Genomic DNA, 20804 nt, shown 5'->3' on the forward strand with positions numbered 1-20804 from the left:
TCACAAATTCAGAGACAAGGAATCACCTTATGCCTCAGGCCCTCTTTGCAGGTGGATGTACTTGAGGGTCCTCAAGATTCCAATGGAGGCTTCCATTCATGACCATCAGGGAGTTGTTAAGTATGATCAGCTAGTCCTCTGGCTTAATAGCTTTAAAAAAGCACTGGCTTGAAAACTTTCCTGACTGCTAACCTGTTACAATACCAAACACGTAAAATGTGTGGAAACAGTAGATCTAGACACCTTCACATGCAGGTGTAAACCCATGGTACTGAACAAAGATGTCCTCTGTCTCCCTTTATTGATCAATACTGTCATCTTTTGTAGTACAGTTCACCTCTTGATGATGGTGGGAGACTAAATTCAGTCTTTCCATCCCTAAAACAGTTCAGGATTGGCTTGATCTGTGCAAAGGTGCATGTGCAGTGCTCTGGGATACTAGATGTGACACCCCCCTCTGCTACAACACTCTTTATGTGTGTGGCCAAGTTCAGGAGAATGAAGCCAGTTGTTGGATTGGAGCATGCACCTTTGATTAATTGAATAGTTTGGCACCTTTGATTAATTGAATAATCTTCCTAAAGAAGGCATTGGTTCTTTCATTCCATTCCCATATATACCTCCTAAATGACTGGAGGTCAAACATCTAAATGACAATACAATTTATACTTAAAACATTATTATTGGCATCTGTTTTGCTACACTAAAGGAACCAGATGGTTTCAGTTTAGCTAATTGGAATACATGTTGGAAAATGGGTCCTAGGGCTCTATTCCTAGGGGCTAAATAATAAAAATAGATAGAAGTGATTAATGTTGTCCTTGGTTAGTTTTCTATGTAAATATTGTAGCACTAAAATGATCTGGTGTCTGTTCAAATAGTTTCAGGTTGGACTTCATATGTTTCATTTGCATTTTCAGATAAGTTAGAAAGATTCTGTGATGTGGAATTGGAATTTCATTCTTTTTATTTGTTCCATCTTTAAATAAAGACTGAAAACTTGGATTAAGAATTTAAATGTGTACTTTACTAACAGCCCAATCCTAACCAGCATTGGTGCAGTGGGGCAACATGGCCCATGCTGTATTCAGCACTGGTTAAGAGGAGGCTGGAGGCCTACTCCGGGTGACATTTGTCCCCTTACCCCATGTAAAGCCCCAACCTGCCCAATAGGGTTTCTTGGATCTGTGCTAGTGATATCCTTGGCACAAGTCCAAGAAGGTCCATATAAGTTATGAAGATTTTCCTCAGAGGCCCTGCCTCAGGATATTCCCACCACTGATTGAGAGAGGGATTGCCACAGAAAACAGAGCTTTTTTAGTTGTGGCTGACAACCTTGACCAAACTCTGATGAGACGGGCCTCAGCTGGAGGGTCCAATTCTGGCACTGGCAGACAAGGATTGAAGGGGTCAATAGATGCAATGGTTGAGACAGTCTGGGGGAAGGCAAACAGGGATCAAAAGAGGTCAGACACAGGAGACACGATTGAGACCAGGCATGTGGCCACATCTAGGTAGTATGAAACAAGTCAAGGGAGGACTGCCTTGCTATTCAGTGGAAAGACTTCAGACCAAGCCTGGATCATCTGTTATGCAGAGCCTGTCAGGCCTTTCAGGTTAACCATTATGTGGATGCAGTAGCAGCAGCAACCTTCATGCCAATACCTTCTCCTGCCTGGAAGCTGCAGGGCATAAGGCTCCTGAGGGCCGGATCCTATCCAACTTTCCAGCATTGGTGCAGTCTCAATGCAGCCCTGAGGTAAGGGAGCAAGTGTTCCCTTACCTTGAGGAGAACTCCATGACTGCCCACCCCGTTAACATGGTTGTATTTGCACTAGAAAGTTGGATAGGATTGGGCTCACAGTTTTGGTTCAAGGTCCCTGGTACCTTATAGTGAGGGCTTGATGACAGAATGCCCTCCCCCTGACCTTTTCCTCAGCACCTTGCTAAATGGCCTTTAAGTGTTAGTTGAAAATATTGCCATTTGCCCCAATTTTTAATGGTGTGTAGAATCTTTAATATGTATTTTTATTGGGTTCAGACACATGTTAACTCTTATTGATCATCCTCCTCCTTTGTTGCCTGCTGCTTTTATTAACTTTTACTGTCTTTGTGGTACTTACTGAAGTGTTTTTGTTTGTTTCCAGCCAGTTCTTAACTGTTGTTGTTTTATTTGTTGTTTTATTTTTAAATTAATATTACTTATGTAGCACATGGCCTCAGAACTTAAGGCTCAGAAATGAGATTAAAACAAATGTTTTGAAACAAATAATGAAAGAACAGAAGAAAATTGTCTTTGACAATTGACTGTTGTGGCCTATGGGTCTTTGTGAAAATTGTGAGTCTTTGACTGTTGACTGTTGTGGCCTATGGGGAAGAGGGTCTACTGCCTGCTTTTTTGGCCTACAACAAGAACCCTCTTCAGACAGACAGACATTGCATGGATGCTGTTCGCATGTTTCTTAGTGAACCAAGATCACATTTGCTAAGGCCCACTATTGCCCAACATTCCAGACCACAGGGATAGAGGATCCCTAGGTAGCATGTTTCTCAGTGCAGACAAATGCTATGTGTGTGTGTAAAGGTGGGGGGGGGGCTGGTGGACATTTTCTTGGCCCCATCACGGTGTTTGTCTGAGAAAGGCTACGGTTATTGTCTGGTGGAAAGCAGATTTTCTGGCACTTCACATATACAGATCCAGACTGATTATCAGCGAACTCAGGACCTGCTGTTTAATCTAATGTGGTTTCAAACCCGTAAGTTTCAGCTGAACCTGGTCCCTCCAAATGCAACTGGAGCTGTGCTCCAGTCACATCTGGTGGGCCTTCGGCCAGAGAAGCTGTGTGTGGCTTCCCTGACCCTCTGAAGGCCTTTTAAGGGCCTTTTAAGGCCTTCAGAAGGCTGAAAATCTCAACTTCTGGTTGTGAATGCAACTTCTGTGGATGCCAAGGCATGACTGTATATGGTGATGTGGACAGGAGGTACCTATATTTTTGTTGGGCAGAGTTGTGTGTGTGTGTGTGTGTGTGTGCAGTAAGCTATCCCCACATGCTGTGGCCCCCCTGCTGATGCTCCAGCAGTGTGTGGCTTCATTTGCTTCTGGAAAGGCTTTTGTGTCTGCCATAATTCAGTTGCCACTAGTGGAACACTTGTTTGGCTAGTGCAGGGGTGTCCAAACATTTTGGCAGGAGGGCCACATCATCTCTTTGACACTGTGTGGGGGGGCCGGGGAAAAATAATTAATTTACATTTAAAATTTGAATAAATTTACATAAATGAATTTATTAGCGATGGAACTTATATGAATGAATGACGGTCATGCAGTAGCTCAAGGCCTATAAAGACCTTGCACAAAGCAAGACCACCCTTTCGTTCGCTGCCACTGCTGCATCACAGATGTGAAACAGCAAGTAGCGGAGGGAGCCCTCGTCCCACAGCTCAGGAACTGGAACGATGCCGGATCGACAGCCAGTCGATGCCGCAGTTGTATCAGGCCAGTGCAGGCTCCAGCAAGTCACCCGAGGGCCAGAGGCTCATTGGAGACTGGGGGCTCCCCGTGGGCTGGATTGGGAGTTTCCGAGGGCTGTAAGTGGTCCCCAGGCCGGGGTTTGGGCACCCCTGGGCTAGTGGATCAGCCCATTGGATTTTGGCTGATAATTAGGGGGGACTCCTCCAAGTTGCTAATAATTACATGAGGTGGAATTTTGAAACAAGTGACAATCTATAAATTATACTGCAGCCAATCAGTGCTATTCAGTTTTGGTTTTTTGCATCTTAATATTTTGCACCCTTTTTTGGTAGATATTCTCCGAACCTATTAAATTTAATCCCGATTATGGAATTTTTGAAGTTGTTGATGATGTCCCTCAGCATATGGAAAATCAGGTGAAAATATTGCTGCATCAACAAAAACCTCGGGATCCCATTTATGAAGTTACAAGGCCATCAAAGCCTGAAAGCCCCGTTTCTAAAGACCCCACCTCTTCTCCTTCTCCTCCAGTTTTAAATTTTAACCCAAATTATACAGCTAAGGTAAGAATATGTTTTCTAAAGCTATTGTTATCATCCTGTATTTAAGTAACGTTTGCATTATGCAGTGCTATATATTAGCAGTTCCAAAATCTAGCTCTAATACTTAGTGATTCAGTTTTTGGTCGGGAGGGGTGTAACGGGGGGGCAGCAATACGGTTGGGGGATTGGTGGAATGGATTCAAGAGGAGGTGGAATTGGTGACGGTGGTGCACGCTGTACCCTACATTCCCCTTTCCAGGCCCAATCCAGCAGCAAGATCAACGTGGACTTGTGCCAGCAATTTTGCTGGCTTTAGTCCAAGTTGACCCATAGCAGTGCCTGGGGCTTTTACCTTGAGGAGACTTTTCACCTGCCAAATGTCCCCATAGGATGCAGCGTAGCCTGTGCCAGCAACACTGCATCAGTGTGGGGAAGTTTAGGTAGGAGAGGGCTGCCTGATATGCATGGGATTAGACTATGAAATTCATACAGTGCTTAAAATTGGATAACAACCTTCTGTATTATTTACTGTTGTCAAATTACAATTCAGAAGTGTATAAAATGCATGGAAGGTAGGGGGAGAGCAGGATCCCACCCACTGAACCTGCCTGGGGATGGGCCATAGCTCAGTAATAAAGCATAGCTTTGCATGCAGAAGATCCCAGGTTCAATCCCTAGCATCTGCGAATGGGTTTGGGAAAGGCTCCTGTCTGAAATCTTGGAGCACAGCTAGCCTACGTAGACAATAGTGAACTACTTTGATCAATGGTCTGGCAGCCCAATCCAGTGGAAATTTCTGTGCAGCAGTGCAGTGGCGCTAGCATGGTCATGCTGCATCCTACTCAGGAATTTTGCATGCTGGAGGTCTCTGTAGGGTATGGGGACATTTGTCCCCCATCCTGTTGTATGCTCTAGCATCTGCAATGGGACAGTTTAGCCCCGCATGAGCTCTATAGCTAGCACAAGTCCATGTTGCCCTGTGTTGGCAGATCATGGCTGGGCAGGGTGATAGGATTTGGTGTGTATAGCTGTTGCCAATCCTGCTGCCCCTCCCAGGCCTAATCCTCCCGCCCCTTGTCCCTGTTACTGCCCTCCTCCTGCCCTGTTACACTCCTCCTTGCCCTCTCCTACCCCATTTCATCTTTGCATTGCTTAGCCTGGAAATTACCTCCTGCAGCATGTGATGCTTCCTGTGTTGGTGTGAGTGGGCTGGTGCAACCGTTTGAGTCCATCTGTCCGACTGCTATGCTTTATGCTATGCTTTATGGCACTTTTGCGATGGCAAGCACTGATGCAGCGCACTGTAGCGGCCTGTACACTGCTCAGGATTGTGCCATAAAACAGCTTCCTATGCTCTTGATCTCCATGAAATGCATGCTGAAATCTGAACAACCTTTGTGTATACAACCATATGCACGTGCAATCTTTTACATATGATTGGGGACCCTTCTTTTTCAGGTCTTCAATCCCATTGTGTGCATTGTGTTCATACCACTGTATGCATGTTCTGAGCTCCACATGAATGTATTGAGCTGGGGGGCGAGGGTGAAAGGTGCAATCCCACTCCTGCCTTCAAACATTCATTCTGCACACGTCTGTTGAATAGGATGACAGCTCCTACCATATGGAGAACACACTCAGATTTAGAATTTTGTTTAGGAACTTGTTTTTCTTGATGTGATAAATATTACTTTGGCATGTTGTCCTTTCTCCAGGCTTAAACGTCTTGTGAATAATGCAGACCAAATGCTAGGATTTGCTTCCACTGAAAAGAAATAATTACAAATTAATTTTCTTGCATCCAGAACAATTGGCCAAAATAAAGAAGCTGTCTTCAGTCATTCCAGAAACCATTGTCAGCAAGCCTTAGGAGGCATATTCTAACAGAATAAGAATGGCCATCATTCAACTCTGAAAAATGTGTTATGTGATCCGTGGCCAACATAAGCACTCTGTATTGTGATGTGTAGGCGTCTTGTCTGGAGCGAAGCTTCCCCTTTTTTCTCTGTCAATTTTTATGAACATCAGGGAACATGCTACCCACACAACTCCACAGAAGTGAATGAAGGTTGCCAAATAGTAGTACTTCTTGGATTTCACCCATTCTTTTGGGAACAGTTCCTTGCCACTGAGGGTAGATTCAGGCAAACAACATTTCAGACAAAATTGATGACTTTTGCATGACTGCCCTGGTGTATCACTGCAGATTGCAGCTTACCCCGTGTTTCAGAGATGTTAGAATCTCTGTATTGGTGAGAGCATCAATAAAACAGTATCAGCAGGACATGGTTATAGGGCATGATCTGAGGGCACATGATACAGCTAGTCTGCGGGAACTTCACAGTTGTAAGTGTGGTCAGTGCCTGAATGGGAATCTCACATGCGCAACTTTGAGTTCCAGGATGGAAGAATGGTGAGTTCTACATAAATTTGATCAGAGTTTACTTTCCTGTTGGTCCAGGTATGTGTGGGAGGCGGGGAGAGTTGTGAAATTTCATGGGGCCCTGCAGGCTTACCTTGGTGGCAGTGGTGGTGAGTCTTTTTTTTTTTTTTTAAATCACCATCTGTTCCTGGGCATACTTTTGAAGGAGCCAAGATTGTTTTCCTGGAGGAAGGGGTACTGGCAAGGTGACTCAGCAGGTTATGGAGTGGCAACTTGTAAATGGCAAGGTGACTCAGTAGGCATTGGAGCTGTGGTTTGCGGTAACTCTTGAAAGATGGGTATGGGGAAGAGGGGATAAACATTTAAAAAGAAGAGATAGGTCTAATATCTTTCCAGTATAATCCTTTCCCTTGATGGTTCACCCTTGGTTTGAGATGGGTGACTCTATTGTTCTATATGCTGCAGAGGAAGCAGCATAGGGCTCTTTAATAGCCCAGGAGGCCTATGCCTCGTTTGATTCTTGATTGAGTATACAGTGTGGTTGATGAGGAAAGCTGAGGTTGAAGGCATCTCATGTGTTTTGTGACTTTGTTTGCTCCATAGTCAGGAAGGATGTGGCTTGTTTACAAGTTCATATCTGCTGACCAAGGACTAACCTGAGACATACTCACCTGGCATGCACTCAGCACCACATATGCATGAATAAACAATATCAGGCAACACAGCCACACTTCTCTCACTACTGGATACCTGGAGACTGCTATCTTAGGGCCCAATCCTATCCAATTTTCCAGGGCTGGTGAAGCCATGTCAATGGGGTGTGTGCTGCATTCTTTGGTAGGGAGGCAGTCACAGAGGCCTCCTCAATGTTGGGGAACATTTGCTCCCTTACCTCCGGGCTGCATTGCGGCTGCACCAATGCTGGAAAGTTGGAAAGGATTGGGCCCTCAGTTTCTTATAATGCTGTGGATACTTTATTCTGGGGCACTGAGGGAGAGATCGCTGACAACATTTTGTAGCAGGGAGTGGTTTTCCCAAGAATTTCCTGAAATTACACATCATCTGAGACATTGGGGGAAAATAAGATGGTGGCAGCAAGGGACTGAGAAGAGTGGCAAAATATTTTTTCTTTTAAAAATGGTGGGGGGGCAGGCAGATGCTGGGGATGGGTCCAGCTGGGCCCTGGCAGCTGCCCACGTATCTCATGTGCCTGGCCCTCACTGATCTCATTGTGAAACTCTTGTTAGGCTTCCAAGGAGCCATATACCAAGGTTTCTGGCAAAACAATTTGAAAATCACTAGCTTATGCTGTATGGAAATCTACTGGTTAATCGTTTGGCAATTATTTGGCCTCTGATTGCCAGATGCAGGGGAGGTGCACCAGGACGCAGGTTGTGTCTGTTGTCTGTGTTGTCTTGTGTGCTGTTGTCTCGTGAAGCATTTGGTGGGCCATTGTAAGATCCAGGAAGCTGGACTAGATGGGCCTTTGGCCTGATCCAGCGGGGCTCTTCTTATGTTATTATGTAAATCTTGAAACAAAGGAGAATTAACATTGATTTTTATTTTCTTAGTGTCTGAGCCGAGAACAAGCCATTCAGTGGCTTAAAAAAGAAAGACTCCCTGCATTTTTAGAAAGTGATTGTTACTTTGAATACAGGTACAGTAACCTCTGATCAGAATGTAGGATTTAAAACTGTAAACTTCTCTTGACAAAAAAAAAAAATTCTTAGACATGTTTGGCACAGCTTCTGTAATTTTAATGACTTATGTGAATAATAATTATGAAACCGATGCTGTTTTTATGGCCTCTCACTCTGTAATTTTTACAGACCATCATAATTTGTTGCCTCTGCATGATGTTCCATATTTAATCATTACCAGATTTTACTGGTATGTATGTGTTTAATCAATGAATCTCTCCCACAGCGTTCCCATGGTGGTTCATCTTGCCTACTCTGGTCTGCATATCTGTATGCCTTTCTTAAAACACGCAGGCCGATGGTATACTTGATAGCATTTTAGCCCAGCAAAGTTCAGGTGACCCAAGGAATGAATAGAGCACCTTATAGGACAGCTGACTTTGGCCTTGCTTCATGGTCTGTGCAACTTGTCATTTAAAGCAGGCTGAACTGCTCACTGTTTGGAGCCCATCTTGAACCCCTCCTCCACCATTGGCTTGTCTGCCTGCCTCCAGGTTGATCTGACATTGCCAGGAAGTTTCCCTGCCTGCCCAACTCTTCCACCCTGTGTTCTCAGCCTTTTCCCTTTCCTGCAGTAGGACATACAACAGTCCTGCTTGTTCTAGCAAATGGGAACAGAAGTCACAGGACTAGGGCAGTAAGTGGAGCAGAAGGATCCATTTTGTCTGTGAAAGAGTCATGAGGATTCTCCACATTGCAGCCTAGCAACAGTACCTGCTACATTTCTGTACAACTAATTTTTCAAGCTTTAAAATGAATGAGAACAAACTGAGACTTTAGTAAAAGTTCTTTAAGATTTTGGTTTCTTTGCAAGAACCTTTGTTCTTTGTTGCACTTCATGGTAAATACAGATGGATAATGTAAGTGACCTTATGTTGTTTGTTGCTAACCAGATTAGCTAAACTCGTATCCCAGGTGGAATGGAGCAAAACTGGCATCAATTTTGTTATAGATAAAGCATATTATCCTTGGTTTACAAAAAGTCCACCACCACCAGAGGTCAAGGAAGAAAATGAAGATGACTTAATTATGAAAAAATTCTACGTCTCTCTTGGCGAGGTAATTCAATCTCAACTCAGTGACTTCAAAACTGGATGCATATGGGTTTCAAATTACATTTTTATCCCATCATTCATTCATGATCACCCTTATTTTATCTTTACAACAATTCTGTGAGGTAGTTTGAATTGAAGGATACTGTGACTACCGAGGTCTTCAGAGAAATTCATCACTGAGTGAGGATTTGAACCCAGATCTTCCTAGTCCTAGCTTGACACTTTGTATCCAATAGTGGCTCCAGGTTGCTGGGTACCCTGGGGCACAGGCTTGTTTTGTAGACCCCAATGGTGCTCCCACTCCCCCACCCCCAATATTACACTGAATACTACCACTTCTGGTACTTCACAGGGCAGTCTGGATGCATGGTCCCTCTTGCAGGTGTGAGCCCTTGGCCAGTGCTCAAATTAGTCAACTCCCCCCCAAGCCACCCCCGACTGTGTCACACCATCTTTATTATTGTCTTCATTGTGTGGAATGTGGGTGCCTCATTTTGCTTTTCTAGGCTTCTTCACTTATAAACAGACAAATGATGGGCAGACGTGACTGGAGTAGTTTTTCTAATATAGGCAGTAATGAAGAAAGCTTCACCTGCTGAATTTTTTCTAGTTGCACAGATGTTGAAGGCACAACAGTCCAAAAAGATATCCCACCTTAGTTTAGGTTTAGCCAGGAATATAGCTGAGGGGTGGCATGAAGGGAACATTACTCCAGAACTTCTCCTAAAGCAGGAGCTGTGATGTCATTAGTTGGAACACTCAAGGGCTGCCTTTGAACGTTTTTTAAAAGACCTAAGTAGAGAAGAAGCATCAGGCTTAGCAGAAGGCAGCCTGAGAAATCTGCCTAGAGGCATATGAAGGTCTAGGGCAGCCGCTGTCTTTTCCAAGGGCTGCCTGTGGCAATATGAAGCTCTTGTTACATTAAGATAGCAGTCCTATGTACATTACCTGGGAGTATTGAACATAGTGGGATTACTTCTGTGTAAACACACATAGGCTAGCATTCTAAGGCTCTTGTCCTGTGCACACATACCTAGGAATAAGACCCATTGAACATGATGGGATTGACTTCTGAGTAGACATGTATTGGATCATGCTGTTAATGGAGCATGACCTTGCAAGTGGCAACCAATGATGTGGAACAGGGAAATTCAGGGCAGGATGACATTATGTCAGGTGCTTTGTATTAGCAGACATCAGATGAGATCTAAGACTGTAATTGGGTCTCGCTAAAGCTCCTATATAATGCACAAAAAACCTGTTTGAAGTGATAAAAATCAATACAGTTTGCTTGATCTAGGTCTATTGAGGCAAATTGATTTTGTCTGATTGTGTGCAATTGCAACGGCATAATTCATTCCTAAATATAGGAATTGATTACCACTTTTGTGTGATTTATATGTATTGTGTTTTTACACAACATTGCAAGTGTATACATTCATGTATTGTTCTGTCGGTCTATTCAGTTATGACTGTCCATTGTGATCATTCACAAAATTTGAAAGGGATGGAAAGCTCTTCTCTCAAATCCATAGTATCAACAAGCAGTGGCTTAGCTAGATAGGGTGCAAAGTGCTAAGTTTTGCAGGGAGCTTCACCACAACATGCAAGAAGCCCCTCCCTCTCCCCTTCTGGGCAGTGGGAGCAAAGCAGAGGTGAATGCAAAACTTAGCACTTTGCAGAACTTATCGCTTTGCCCTCTCTAGCTAGGCCACTGCCAGCAAGAGGAATATCAAAGGCTAAACTGTATGAAACTTATACATCTGAATGTATTTTTACAGGCTACAGTCACCCAGACACAGGATTGGTTTACTCTAGCCAGACATAGTCAGTGCACGATTACTACAGATTCCATCAGTCGTCCCCTGACAACTTCACACGTTCATTTTAGTGTTGAGTCTCCGTTGTCAACTTCATATCTAGGTAATGTTAATAACTTGGTTAAGTAGCAAGCAGAAAGTGCTACCCTGTTCATGTGAGTTATTCTCCATCCCTTAGGATGAAGCAGCTGTATGCGGAGATTTGATGGGTCTGAAGTTAACTGAAGTTAGAAAGTTCAGAACTGCAATAGAAAGAGGAGCTGTGGGGAAGATGACCAGAATTAGGACCATGACAGGGGACAAAAGAATATGTTCCCCTCCCCCATGGGGGGGAACATTCCTGACTCAGCCTGGATCATTTCTGAAGAAGGGGCATTCCTTATTCAACCAGATCTAGCCGTAGTTCCTTTAGTACAGAGAAACACAGTGCTCTAATTATGTGCTTACCATAATGTGATATTTAGTCCCCAACTTTGCATCTAAGCATGGATTTGAATCTCAGTTTTGCATGTCTAACCCTAGTCTTCTACCTGTCCTACCTCTATTGAGTTACCAGGATAGAGTGGGGGCTGAAAAAGAAGTGATTGAAAAAGGAAAATTTTAGAGATATTGATGGGGAGTGTATTTTCAGAGTAGTGACATTTTCCTTTCTCTGATCATTCTGTTGTTTCTTTTTCTTTGTGCTGGTAGTAATGATAGTATGCAGTGAGCCACTGGGGTGGGTGGAGATTTGTCCACAGCAACCTGTTGATGGCATTAGTCTGATGTGAAGAGCATGAGCAAATTTCCTTCCTGGCCCTTCTATCCTAAACACACATGGTTAACTTCAGTTAACTTGGTTAAGTTAACTTAAAAAGGCCAGACTGACCCACAAACTAAACTTTCAGTAGTAAATTGGAAAGTACTGTTGACTGTGATTCACTGAACAAATTCAGGCGATCGCCCACCTATATTTAGGTTTATGAAGATGGCCCAAGATAAGTAGATCACCTGAACTGTCCCCACCCATGAGTACAGATTGGGGTGCTTCTAGCTTTGCATCTCAGTGGTGAGAACTACATATATCTGCCACTGGCCTTTAGAGTGGCAACAAATTTATTTTGATACCAGAAGTAACAGTGAGAACTGTGCTGCCTTGGACATGATTTCTTCCACATGGCTACATTCCTGAGGATGGTTGGGTTGCTTCAAGTGGAATGATTTTATAAAGGACTGTAATGTCTTTGAAGCCGTATTTAATTCCCCTCTGTAACAAATGCTGTTCAGACTCTTTTGGTTTGTCGCCCTTTTTCCCCCCTCCAAAGATTATTTTTTGAGTCTTTCAAGGGTAGGCACAGACACAAAGATAAAGACAAAGTTATTGCAGAATCACTGTTGCCTGTTCTGAACTTTTGGAGATTTGCTGTTCTATCAAAATAATGTATAACTGTATGCTTGACATTTTATATTGGGCCATGCATGTGGGTGAAAGACCAGCATGTGGGTTGAAGATCAAGTTGTGTGCAGGTTACAGTAGTCATTTGAGCACTGGCTGCACATCTGATCCTATCAAAAACCTCCATGCAGAATTGCCATTAGTTCATTTATTTGTATTTATTCAGGAGAATCCTGCCCTTCAGTGCTGTAATCTTGGGGCAACTGACAGACGTATAAACTAATAAAAGCAGAAGATCCAAGAACAATTTTAAAAAATAGCAGAGAAGTAGAAAACATAGCAGTAGAACTAAAACCAATTCAAGAAATATTTAAAAGGGGTGAATAAAAAGATTTTCACTTAGTACTGGAAGTCATAAAAGTGGGTGCCAGAGGAGCCTCCCTGGAAAGAGCATTCCATAAGTGAGGTACCACAGCTATAAACCCTTGCTTCGGTTTTCATCTACCTCACTTCTGAAGGTGGGGCCTTCTGAGAAGCACTTCAGTAGGTAAGCAGGTTCATGTGGCAATAGGCACATTCAGATCCCTAGGTGTCTGAAATTATTTAGGCTGTTAAAGGTAAATACATGCATTTTGTATGAAAATGGACTGACATAGAGGCATCCCTGTGGAGAACAGTATCCAGGCGAGCACTTACCTGCTACAGCTCAGTCTTTTGGAAGTTCCTTCGCACTGAGAGTAGTCACATTGGGCCAGTGCATGCTCCAGCAAATCTCCAGAGGGCCAGAGGCTCATTGGAGACTGGGGGCTCCCTGTGGGCCGGATAGGGGGTCCTTGAGGACTGCAAATGGCCCTTTGGCCAGGCATTTGGGCATCCCTATTCTAAGCCAACTGAAATTTCAGAGAAGCTTTTAAAGGTAGTCCTTTTGCATTCATTCTTAGTATTTAGATTCCATTCCTATGTTATTTAGATTAATATATATATATATATATAGCATTGTGACTAAGTGTTTAGGTGGCCATCAGGTCAAAATATTGGATGAAAAAAGTTGTTATTTCAAAGATAGATACTATTTGTTTGACAGTAACCTGAAGAGTCCTTACATTTAATTATTAATTTACTATAGATTTCATGTCTCAGCAAGGGATTCATCGTCTTTCTTCTGTTGCTTTCAATACTGCTTTTTACAGAGGTAATGATGGTAAGTTGTATATATTTAAATGGTAATATTGGTCTGTGGTAAGTGGAAGAAAGCATGAAGGTAGAATGGAGAAAAGGAAGCTTTTCACATTCCGTGCTCTTGTAACAGGTAAAAAATTTCAGGCAGAGTCACCCCCATAATAGACCACCTCCCATGCAGTGCATGGGACAACAACCCAAGCAGTGGGCGTGTTGATGCACCAGTGCCCCACCCCTGCTGGGTTTTTTTGCTGTAACTTTTGATAGAATAGAGATAGTTCAAAATGGGTTGTTTCATTGCATTCCATTTGAAATTATGCATTGAATGATATATAACATGGTGATATTATTCAAAAATACCAACATATAAAAATTTTTGGCTAGTAGTGGTATCACCCTCCAGTGCGCGTCACCTGTGCAGCCTATATCCCCCTAGCAATGCAGCTGGTTGCTGTGAAGCCCTTGTGCTGCCAGAATGCTAATTTTGACAGCTCAAGGTCCCGATAGGATCGGAGTCTACATTTGCAAAAATGTTTTCTCCTCCTCCCCTGGCAGGTGGGGTACATAACACAAATTCCAGTGGTTTGGAGTAGACATGAATGGGTGCCAGATTGTACAAAAATGGAGAGAGAGGGGGCCATTTTTTGACTAACCAAAGAGCTTGTTCATTATAGTGTCTTAGAGGACTTTTGGAAAAATTATCTTCTCTGGTTATAATGCAGGTGTGGATACCCGGCTTAAGAAACATGGCAAAACTGGCAACTATCAGAAAAAAGTCAGGAGAAGCATAGATGAGGGCAAAGCAGTGTCACTTCCTGATACGCCTTCACGCACCTTGTTAAGAGCGTACTTGGGGCCAAGCTGGAATGCTGCTCCTCAGGGAAATGGTGACCTTGACGTAACTAAAGACCATGCCTCTTTTCAAACAGTAAACGAGTTTTCATTGGCCTATGTTCAGTATATACTCAGAAACGCTCTCACAGTTCTCACTGGGCAGCCACCTGAAGCCAGCCCAACTGATGTAGACTTCAGTAGGATGTCTAAGGTGTTTATACATGAGATTGCAGACAGACAGCCTTTCATGGAGCCACTTGGACAAAAATCTTCAGTTCTTCAGGATAATCTAACAGTTAAGGATAGCACAACAAGCATCAGTTTGAAGTCTGACGTCGATAGCTTTGAGAGCAGGGCTGCCTGGTGTGTTAGTCACAAGACCTATGATATAGGCAACCGAAACGAATTTGAAAGGTTCAAGAGGTTCATCAGAGGTACTTTGGGAGAAAGATACTGGTGGCTCTGGATAGACATCGAAAGACTGAAGGTGCTGAAGGATTCCAAGAGGCAGAAAAGGTATTTCCTGTTTTGAATATGTACAGTCACATTTCTAAATACTTCTAAGGGATGTTGTTCAAATGAGGTTGTAGGATCATTAAAGCCAGGCTTGGGCAGACTTAAGGCTTGTAAGATTTACTTTGTTTTCTACTGTACCACAAGGTCCGTGAACTGTAGCTCAACGAGGTGGAGCCAAATGCAAAATGGCGGCTTCCAGGATAGAGCCAGTTACTTGCTGCATACCATGAGCCATACACTGGAATGGCCTGCATATGCAGATTGATATCTTTGTTCAAGACCCCTAAGAGGAATTTTATCAGGGGGTACAAAGTTTCTTTTGGACCCCTTTGCAAAGGGGGAGGGGTGAAACAGAGTGGGAGAGGGTGGTGATGGGTGAGCAGAATATTTATTTATTTATTTATTTATACAGGTATTTATATACCGCCTTTCTTTGGTCATCAGATTTCTCCTCAGACTTTAATCCAAGGCGGTTTACATAGGCTGGCTGTTCTAAACCCCTGTAGGGATTTTTACAATTGAATAGTTCTAGTCTTTCATAGAACTCCTCGTTCCAGCTGAATTCCTTCCCAGTCTGGCCTCTCTCTGGCCCTTCACCTCCCACGCTCCACTTGATGGCAACTCCTCTCTGCCACCTAGGGTCAGCTCATCAGTATATCAGCGTGTTGTTAGTTCTCGGGTACTTCTGGTTGTTTCGAACCGGTAGCCTCAGATCTTCAGGCATACAAGGCGGCAGCTCTACCAACTGAGCCAGACCTCCTGCCAGAATAGGGGCAGAATAGGGGCAGGGAGGGACGAAGCAGGGCAGGGGGAGGGTAGAGATAACTGGAAAAGTCTTTGGAGCCCAGGTCTACCCACCCATGTTGCATCAGTAGTGTCCCCAGTATCCCCAGTCATGGTAGTGTCTCCAGCATCCCATATGGACAACATGTCTGAGCAGATAGGAAAATGTCAGATCCCAGGAAATTTCTGGGCACTTTCCTTTGGCTCCTGGGCCCCCCTTTTGACCCTGGGCCCGGTTACAAATTACCTCCTTTACCCCCCTATCCTAGGCCCTGTCTGTGTTAGTAGTTTACATTTGTGCTAATTACTGCAGCTCAAGGATTCTAATGGCTTGACTTCAGAAAAAAGTATATTTGTTCTTGCCATTCTTAAACGCTTGGCAGGAAAGGAAACCTTGGTGATCCACCTCTAATCACCTCCCTCAAATCTATTTACCAATAGATACCTTCCACTCATCTCTGATTTAAGCTATAAATTATAATGGGACTTATTAATCACTTTTTGCTCCTAGGGCCAAATTACATGTGATAAATATGTCAGCTTGCAGGTATCAGTTTAAGTTTACTTGTGTGTAAACATTGTAAGCACAAGTTTTACATTGTTTACATTGTGTGTAAACAGCTGACATTTGGATCAGAACCAGAGTGCAGAGGTGGGGGTTATTCAACTCTTTACTTCCAGGCTGTTTTATGGCTACAGTGGCTTTTCTAAATTGCCACCTCCTTGATAAAATTTTCAGAGAGAAAACTGCCCAGAGATAAAGAGTTAAACTCCTTCTACCAATCCTAATGGTGTTCTTATGGGGCTGTCAAGCCTTGCTGTCTTCTGCCATATGGAATGCCATTTGAAAATATTGTTCACAAATGACAGTGTCTTGATTTGGTGGGATGAATTTTTCTGAATTATTAACCCATGCGTGCCTGTGCATATTCTGTGTCTATGTTTTCCTTCATTTCAAGACAGCTTGATAGAATGAAAAAAATCTACCTAATGAGCAATGGAGATTATTTTCTTACTTCTGAGGTTTTGCTCAAACTAAACTTGTTGGATGGAAACCAGTGGAACATGCATAACTTAAGACACATTCAGTCTGAAGTAGTGAAACCATTGCTACTCTACTGGTAAGAGAATGAAATAGGAAGTCATTCAATCAAATTCTTTTTTCTTTTTTCCTCATTGTGTGGGGTGTTTCTGCAGTAGGGAAGAAGAAATTTGTGGCACTATCTTGCAACATCTACACCAGCAGCTTAAATGCTTAAGATGGAGTTTAACAACTGCTGTGCTGATGTAGCATTGCAAAGTGTGACATTTTGCAGGTGTTTTGACAACGGTGTTGCAGGCAGATACACAAGTGCAAATGTTTAGGAGTGCCAGCCCTTAACATTTCATGTGAAATATTTGAGATGGTTGCAAGCAAAATACAATATGGAAATAACACAGGTGTTGTCTGGCTATTTTGTCTAACAAATAAGTCTCTTTTGATTTACTAAATGCAAGTTAAGCCTCAGCAGAAGGGGTCAATTGTTTATTCAAGATAATGGCACCAATGGCAGATAGATTAGGCACATTGTCCTAAATGCAAACAAAAGAGGAGATAGCTGAGCAGGAATAATGCAACAGGCAAAGCCAGTTCAGTGCAGTTATAATTTAATGAATAATTTTTTATTGCACCCTGTAAACATAAGTTAATTTAAGAAATAGTAGGTTGCACATCATCCAGTGAGCAATATGGCTGAGTAAGAATTGGAAAGGGAATCTGAGTCTTCCATGTCCAAACCCTTTAACAGCACTGTCCTGCAGTTTTTGCTCTTGCCATAAACTAAACATTACATAGGAGATCTGTGATTAGAACTCACAATTTATCGCATTGCTCTGCCATGGTTCTGGTTCTTCTTGGAAGTTCCTGAAGGTGGTGCTGGAGGACTCCCTCTCCATGCTATGTCCACTGGATTTTGGGGTCCCATAGGGTTCGGTTTTGTCCTCCACACTGTTTAGCATATATAAAAAGTCACTGGGAGAGAACAGCAAAAGGTTGGTATGCAGTATCTTCAATATGCTGATGACATCTAGTTATACATCTCTCTGCCATCCCCAGAAGGTGTGGTTACCTTGAACTGGTGCCTTGTGTCAGTGAAAAGCTAAGTTTGAGTAATTAAGGGTGCAATCCTAAGCCCTTATGTCAGTGCTTTCCAGCACTGACATGAGGGCAATGCAGCTCTGAGGTAAGGGAACAAATATTCCCTTACTTTGAGGAGACCTCCATGAGTGACACCCAACTGCAGGATGCAGCGCACGTCCCATTGGTATGCCAGTGCTGGAAAGTGCAATGGATTGCGCCCTAAATCTATTTGAGGAATCAAAATCTATTTTGAGAAATTATATCCGGCCCAGTTTCGGTGCTGGATTGGGTCATCCTGGTAAGCCTCCCAGCTGCTGCTTGTGACCCTCCTCCCTCATCCCGCTTCTGTCCCGGCTTTCACTCAGTCCCTCCCACCCTGTTACAAATGGGTGGGGGCAGCAGGGGAGTGAGTAAAGAGAACTCTGAGACAGACAGACAACACACACCCGCAGCAGCCCCCTTTTTCCCCACTGCTGGCTTTTTAAAGGGGGCAACTTAGCCCAGGGAGAGAGAGGAGGCAGGGGAGCAATTACGCTTTACAGGCATAGCTCTGTTGTTACTTGGGGGAGAAAGCCCTACTGATTGACCAGCTGCAGAGGGTCTATTTCTGAGTAGAGCTGCAAGGATTGGGTTGTCCTGTAAGCCTCGCAGCTGCTGCTTGTGACCCTCCTCCTTCTCACCGCTTCTATCGCGGCTCTCTCCCTCCCTCCCACTCCTCCTGCCCTCTTTACTGATGGGTGGGAACAGCAGGGGAATGTTCAACGAGAGCTCCGACACATGCACGCACTCTCCAGCAGCAGCCCTGTTGTATCCACTTTTTAAAGAGGGGCTTTTTAGGGGGGCTACTTGACTCCATTAGAGTCACTAAAGGGTGACTCGGAGACTCAAAAAGGACCTCCGTTAGGACTCTTTTTCGAGTTGAGTCATGGGGGGCGGTGACTCGGTGATTTGACTTGAGTCAAGCCATGCTGGGTTTTCCCTACACTGGTAAATGTTCTATTATATTTAGGATTTATTTTGGATTTGATTGTTATTTTCTGTTGTACACCACTTTGGGAATCTTTATTGAAAGTGGTTTGAAAATCTTATCAACAACCAAGGAAATGGAGATAGTCACTAGTCCAAAACTGTGATAGCAGCTCTAAACCTCTGCAATAGGGAGTCTCCCTTTAAACCAGGGCTTTTCAAACTGGGGCATCATGAAGCCCCAGCCTGTGGGCCCTGCCTCTGCCCCCTTAAGGGGTGGGGGCAGCCTGGAGGCAGGGAGGAGGCAGCAGCGTGATCCCCAGGATTGTGCTGCACAGGGGGCTGCAGGGGCTTGGGTGCACTTACCCAAGACTCCTGCAGCCTTCCCGGGGTGCAGGGAGCCCGGTGCAACCTTTGGCAGGGCTCCCCACAGCAGTGAAAGCGGAGTGATTGCACTCCACTTCTGCTTTACTGGAGGCGGGGCACGATCACTCCGCTTTTACTTTCACTGCTGCAGGGAGCCCTGCCAAAGGTCGCACCCGCCCCCACTGCCTCCCCCCCACCCCTGCAAGCACTTACAGTGGCTCAAACTCTCCATGAGAGTTTGAAAACCACTGCTTTAAACCATTTCTGCCCAACGTTGCATATATGCAACAGGGATCAAATATGTACACCTGTGGGCTGGGCAGAAATGGGTTAACTTAGTGCTTCCTATTTTGATTCTTGTTGCTTTGATTTCTCCACCAAGCAGGGCAATAGGAGGAATTGCCTGAGGGCTTGTACTGTTGCAAAAAGGAGGTATTTTTGTTTCATCAAATTACAAAGTTTCGTTTCTATGTTTCATCTTTATATGCTCCTTTCTTCCCAGGGGTCCTAGATTCTGTGTCACTCATACAGCTGCCATACAGGCTGCAAGTACCAAGTTGAAAATTTGGCATTCTCGTCAGCAGAAACCACGGATGGATGTAGATCCTTTTCCACAGATGGTGTCACTGTTGCCACTGAGAGCTAAATCGTGCATGCCAAAATTAACACATTCCCAGTATCAGGTATTGCTGTGGTCATTGTTGTTGCAGTTTCATCAGTGCATATGTGGCCTTTTTCAGAAGGAAGTGAAAAAGACTAGCCAAGAACAGAACAGCTACATTTTGAGCTAAGTATCCCAAGGACACAGAAACCAACCTTGATCCTGCTATGATGGTTGGCTACGGGTTTGCCCAGGAAGCCAGTCTGAACAGAATACACAGGCAAGAGCCAAGGTGACCCTTTTCTTCTCCACCTTATTCACAGCTGACATAAAAGCATAAGCAGAGCCCTGCTTACTCAGATCAAAGGTCCAGGATCCTGTTTCCAACAGTGGCCAGCCAAGTCCTTCTGAACTCTTCCACTCCTTATAGAAGGCAGCCACTAAAATGCTTCCTTTGTCTTCAGATCCAGCCCAAGACTTCCTGGTGCTTGAGGTGGTGGGCCAAATACTGCCTCCCCCTTATCTGATGATGTGCTGGCTTCTGCTGCCTTCTGAACTGTAAAAGAAAGAACAGAAAAGGAAATATGGAGGACAGGAGAGTGATGAGCTACTGTGGCTCTCGTGTTCTCCACACTTCCTTTTCTGCTACATCTTGCAGCAGCAGCAGCAGCAGCGGAGTCAAGTGGGTGAATGGAGGTCACCACCCCCTCAATCTGCTTCCTGAGGTGAACACTTCAGTTGGCCTCACGGATGGGCTATTTGTCTTCTAGGACAGTATAGTGGAGTGGTGAACCAACTAATATTTGTCCTCTGGTTGAGTTCCACTAACTACGTTATTGCTAGTTGTCCTGTTGATTGTAAGTGCACAATGGTATATTTTAATGGATTTAATTAAGACACACTTTATTAAGTGGTTTAAAGTTAGGACTTGCTAATCAAAGCTTGATTTGTCTAAGTCAGCGTTTCTCAAACTGTGGGTCAGGATCCACTAGGTGGGTTGCGAGCCAATTTCAGGTGGGTCCCCATTCATTTCAATATTTTATTTTTAATATATTAGACTTGATTCTACCATGGTATGTGACTGCATTTGGGGAAA

General features: G+C 43.9%; 1 protein-coding gene across 1 annotated transcript in view; it reads left to right on the forward strand.

The window, feature by feature from the left end:
* Positions 1 to 20804, forward strand: part of RGS22 (regulator of G protein signaling 22) — a 75802-nt gene that overhangs the window by 9302 nt on the left and 45696 nt on the right. The window contains exons 4-10 of the mRNA XM_066624393.1: positions 3802 to 4032; positions 7966 to 8051; positions 8988 to 9153; positions 10931 to 11072; positions 14246 to 14873; positions 16616 to 16777; positions 19610 to 19790. Coding sequence (XP_066480490.1) covers positions 3802 to 4032; positions 7966 to 8051; positions 8988 to 9153; positions 10931 to 11072; positions 14246 to 14873; positions 16616 to 16777; positions 19610 to 19790 — 1596 coding nt within the window. The remainder of the gene's footprint in view (positions 1 to 3801; positions 4033 to 7965; positions 8052 to 8987; positions 9154 to 10930; positions 11073 to 14245; positions 14874 to 16615; positions 16778 to 19609; positions 19791 to 20804) is intronic.

The sequence above is a fragment of the Tiliqua scincoides genome, chromosome 4, assembly GCF_035046505.1.
Source record: "Tiliqua scincoides isolate rTilSci1 chromosome 4, rTilSci1.hap2, whole genome shotgun sequence".
Classification (NCBI taxonomy): Eukaryota; Metazoa; Chordata; class Lepidosauria; order Squamata; family Scincidae; genus Tiliqua; species Tiliqua scincoides.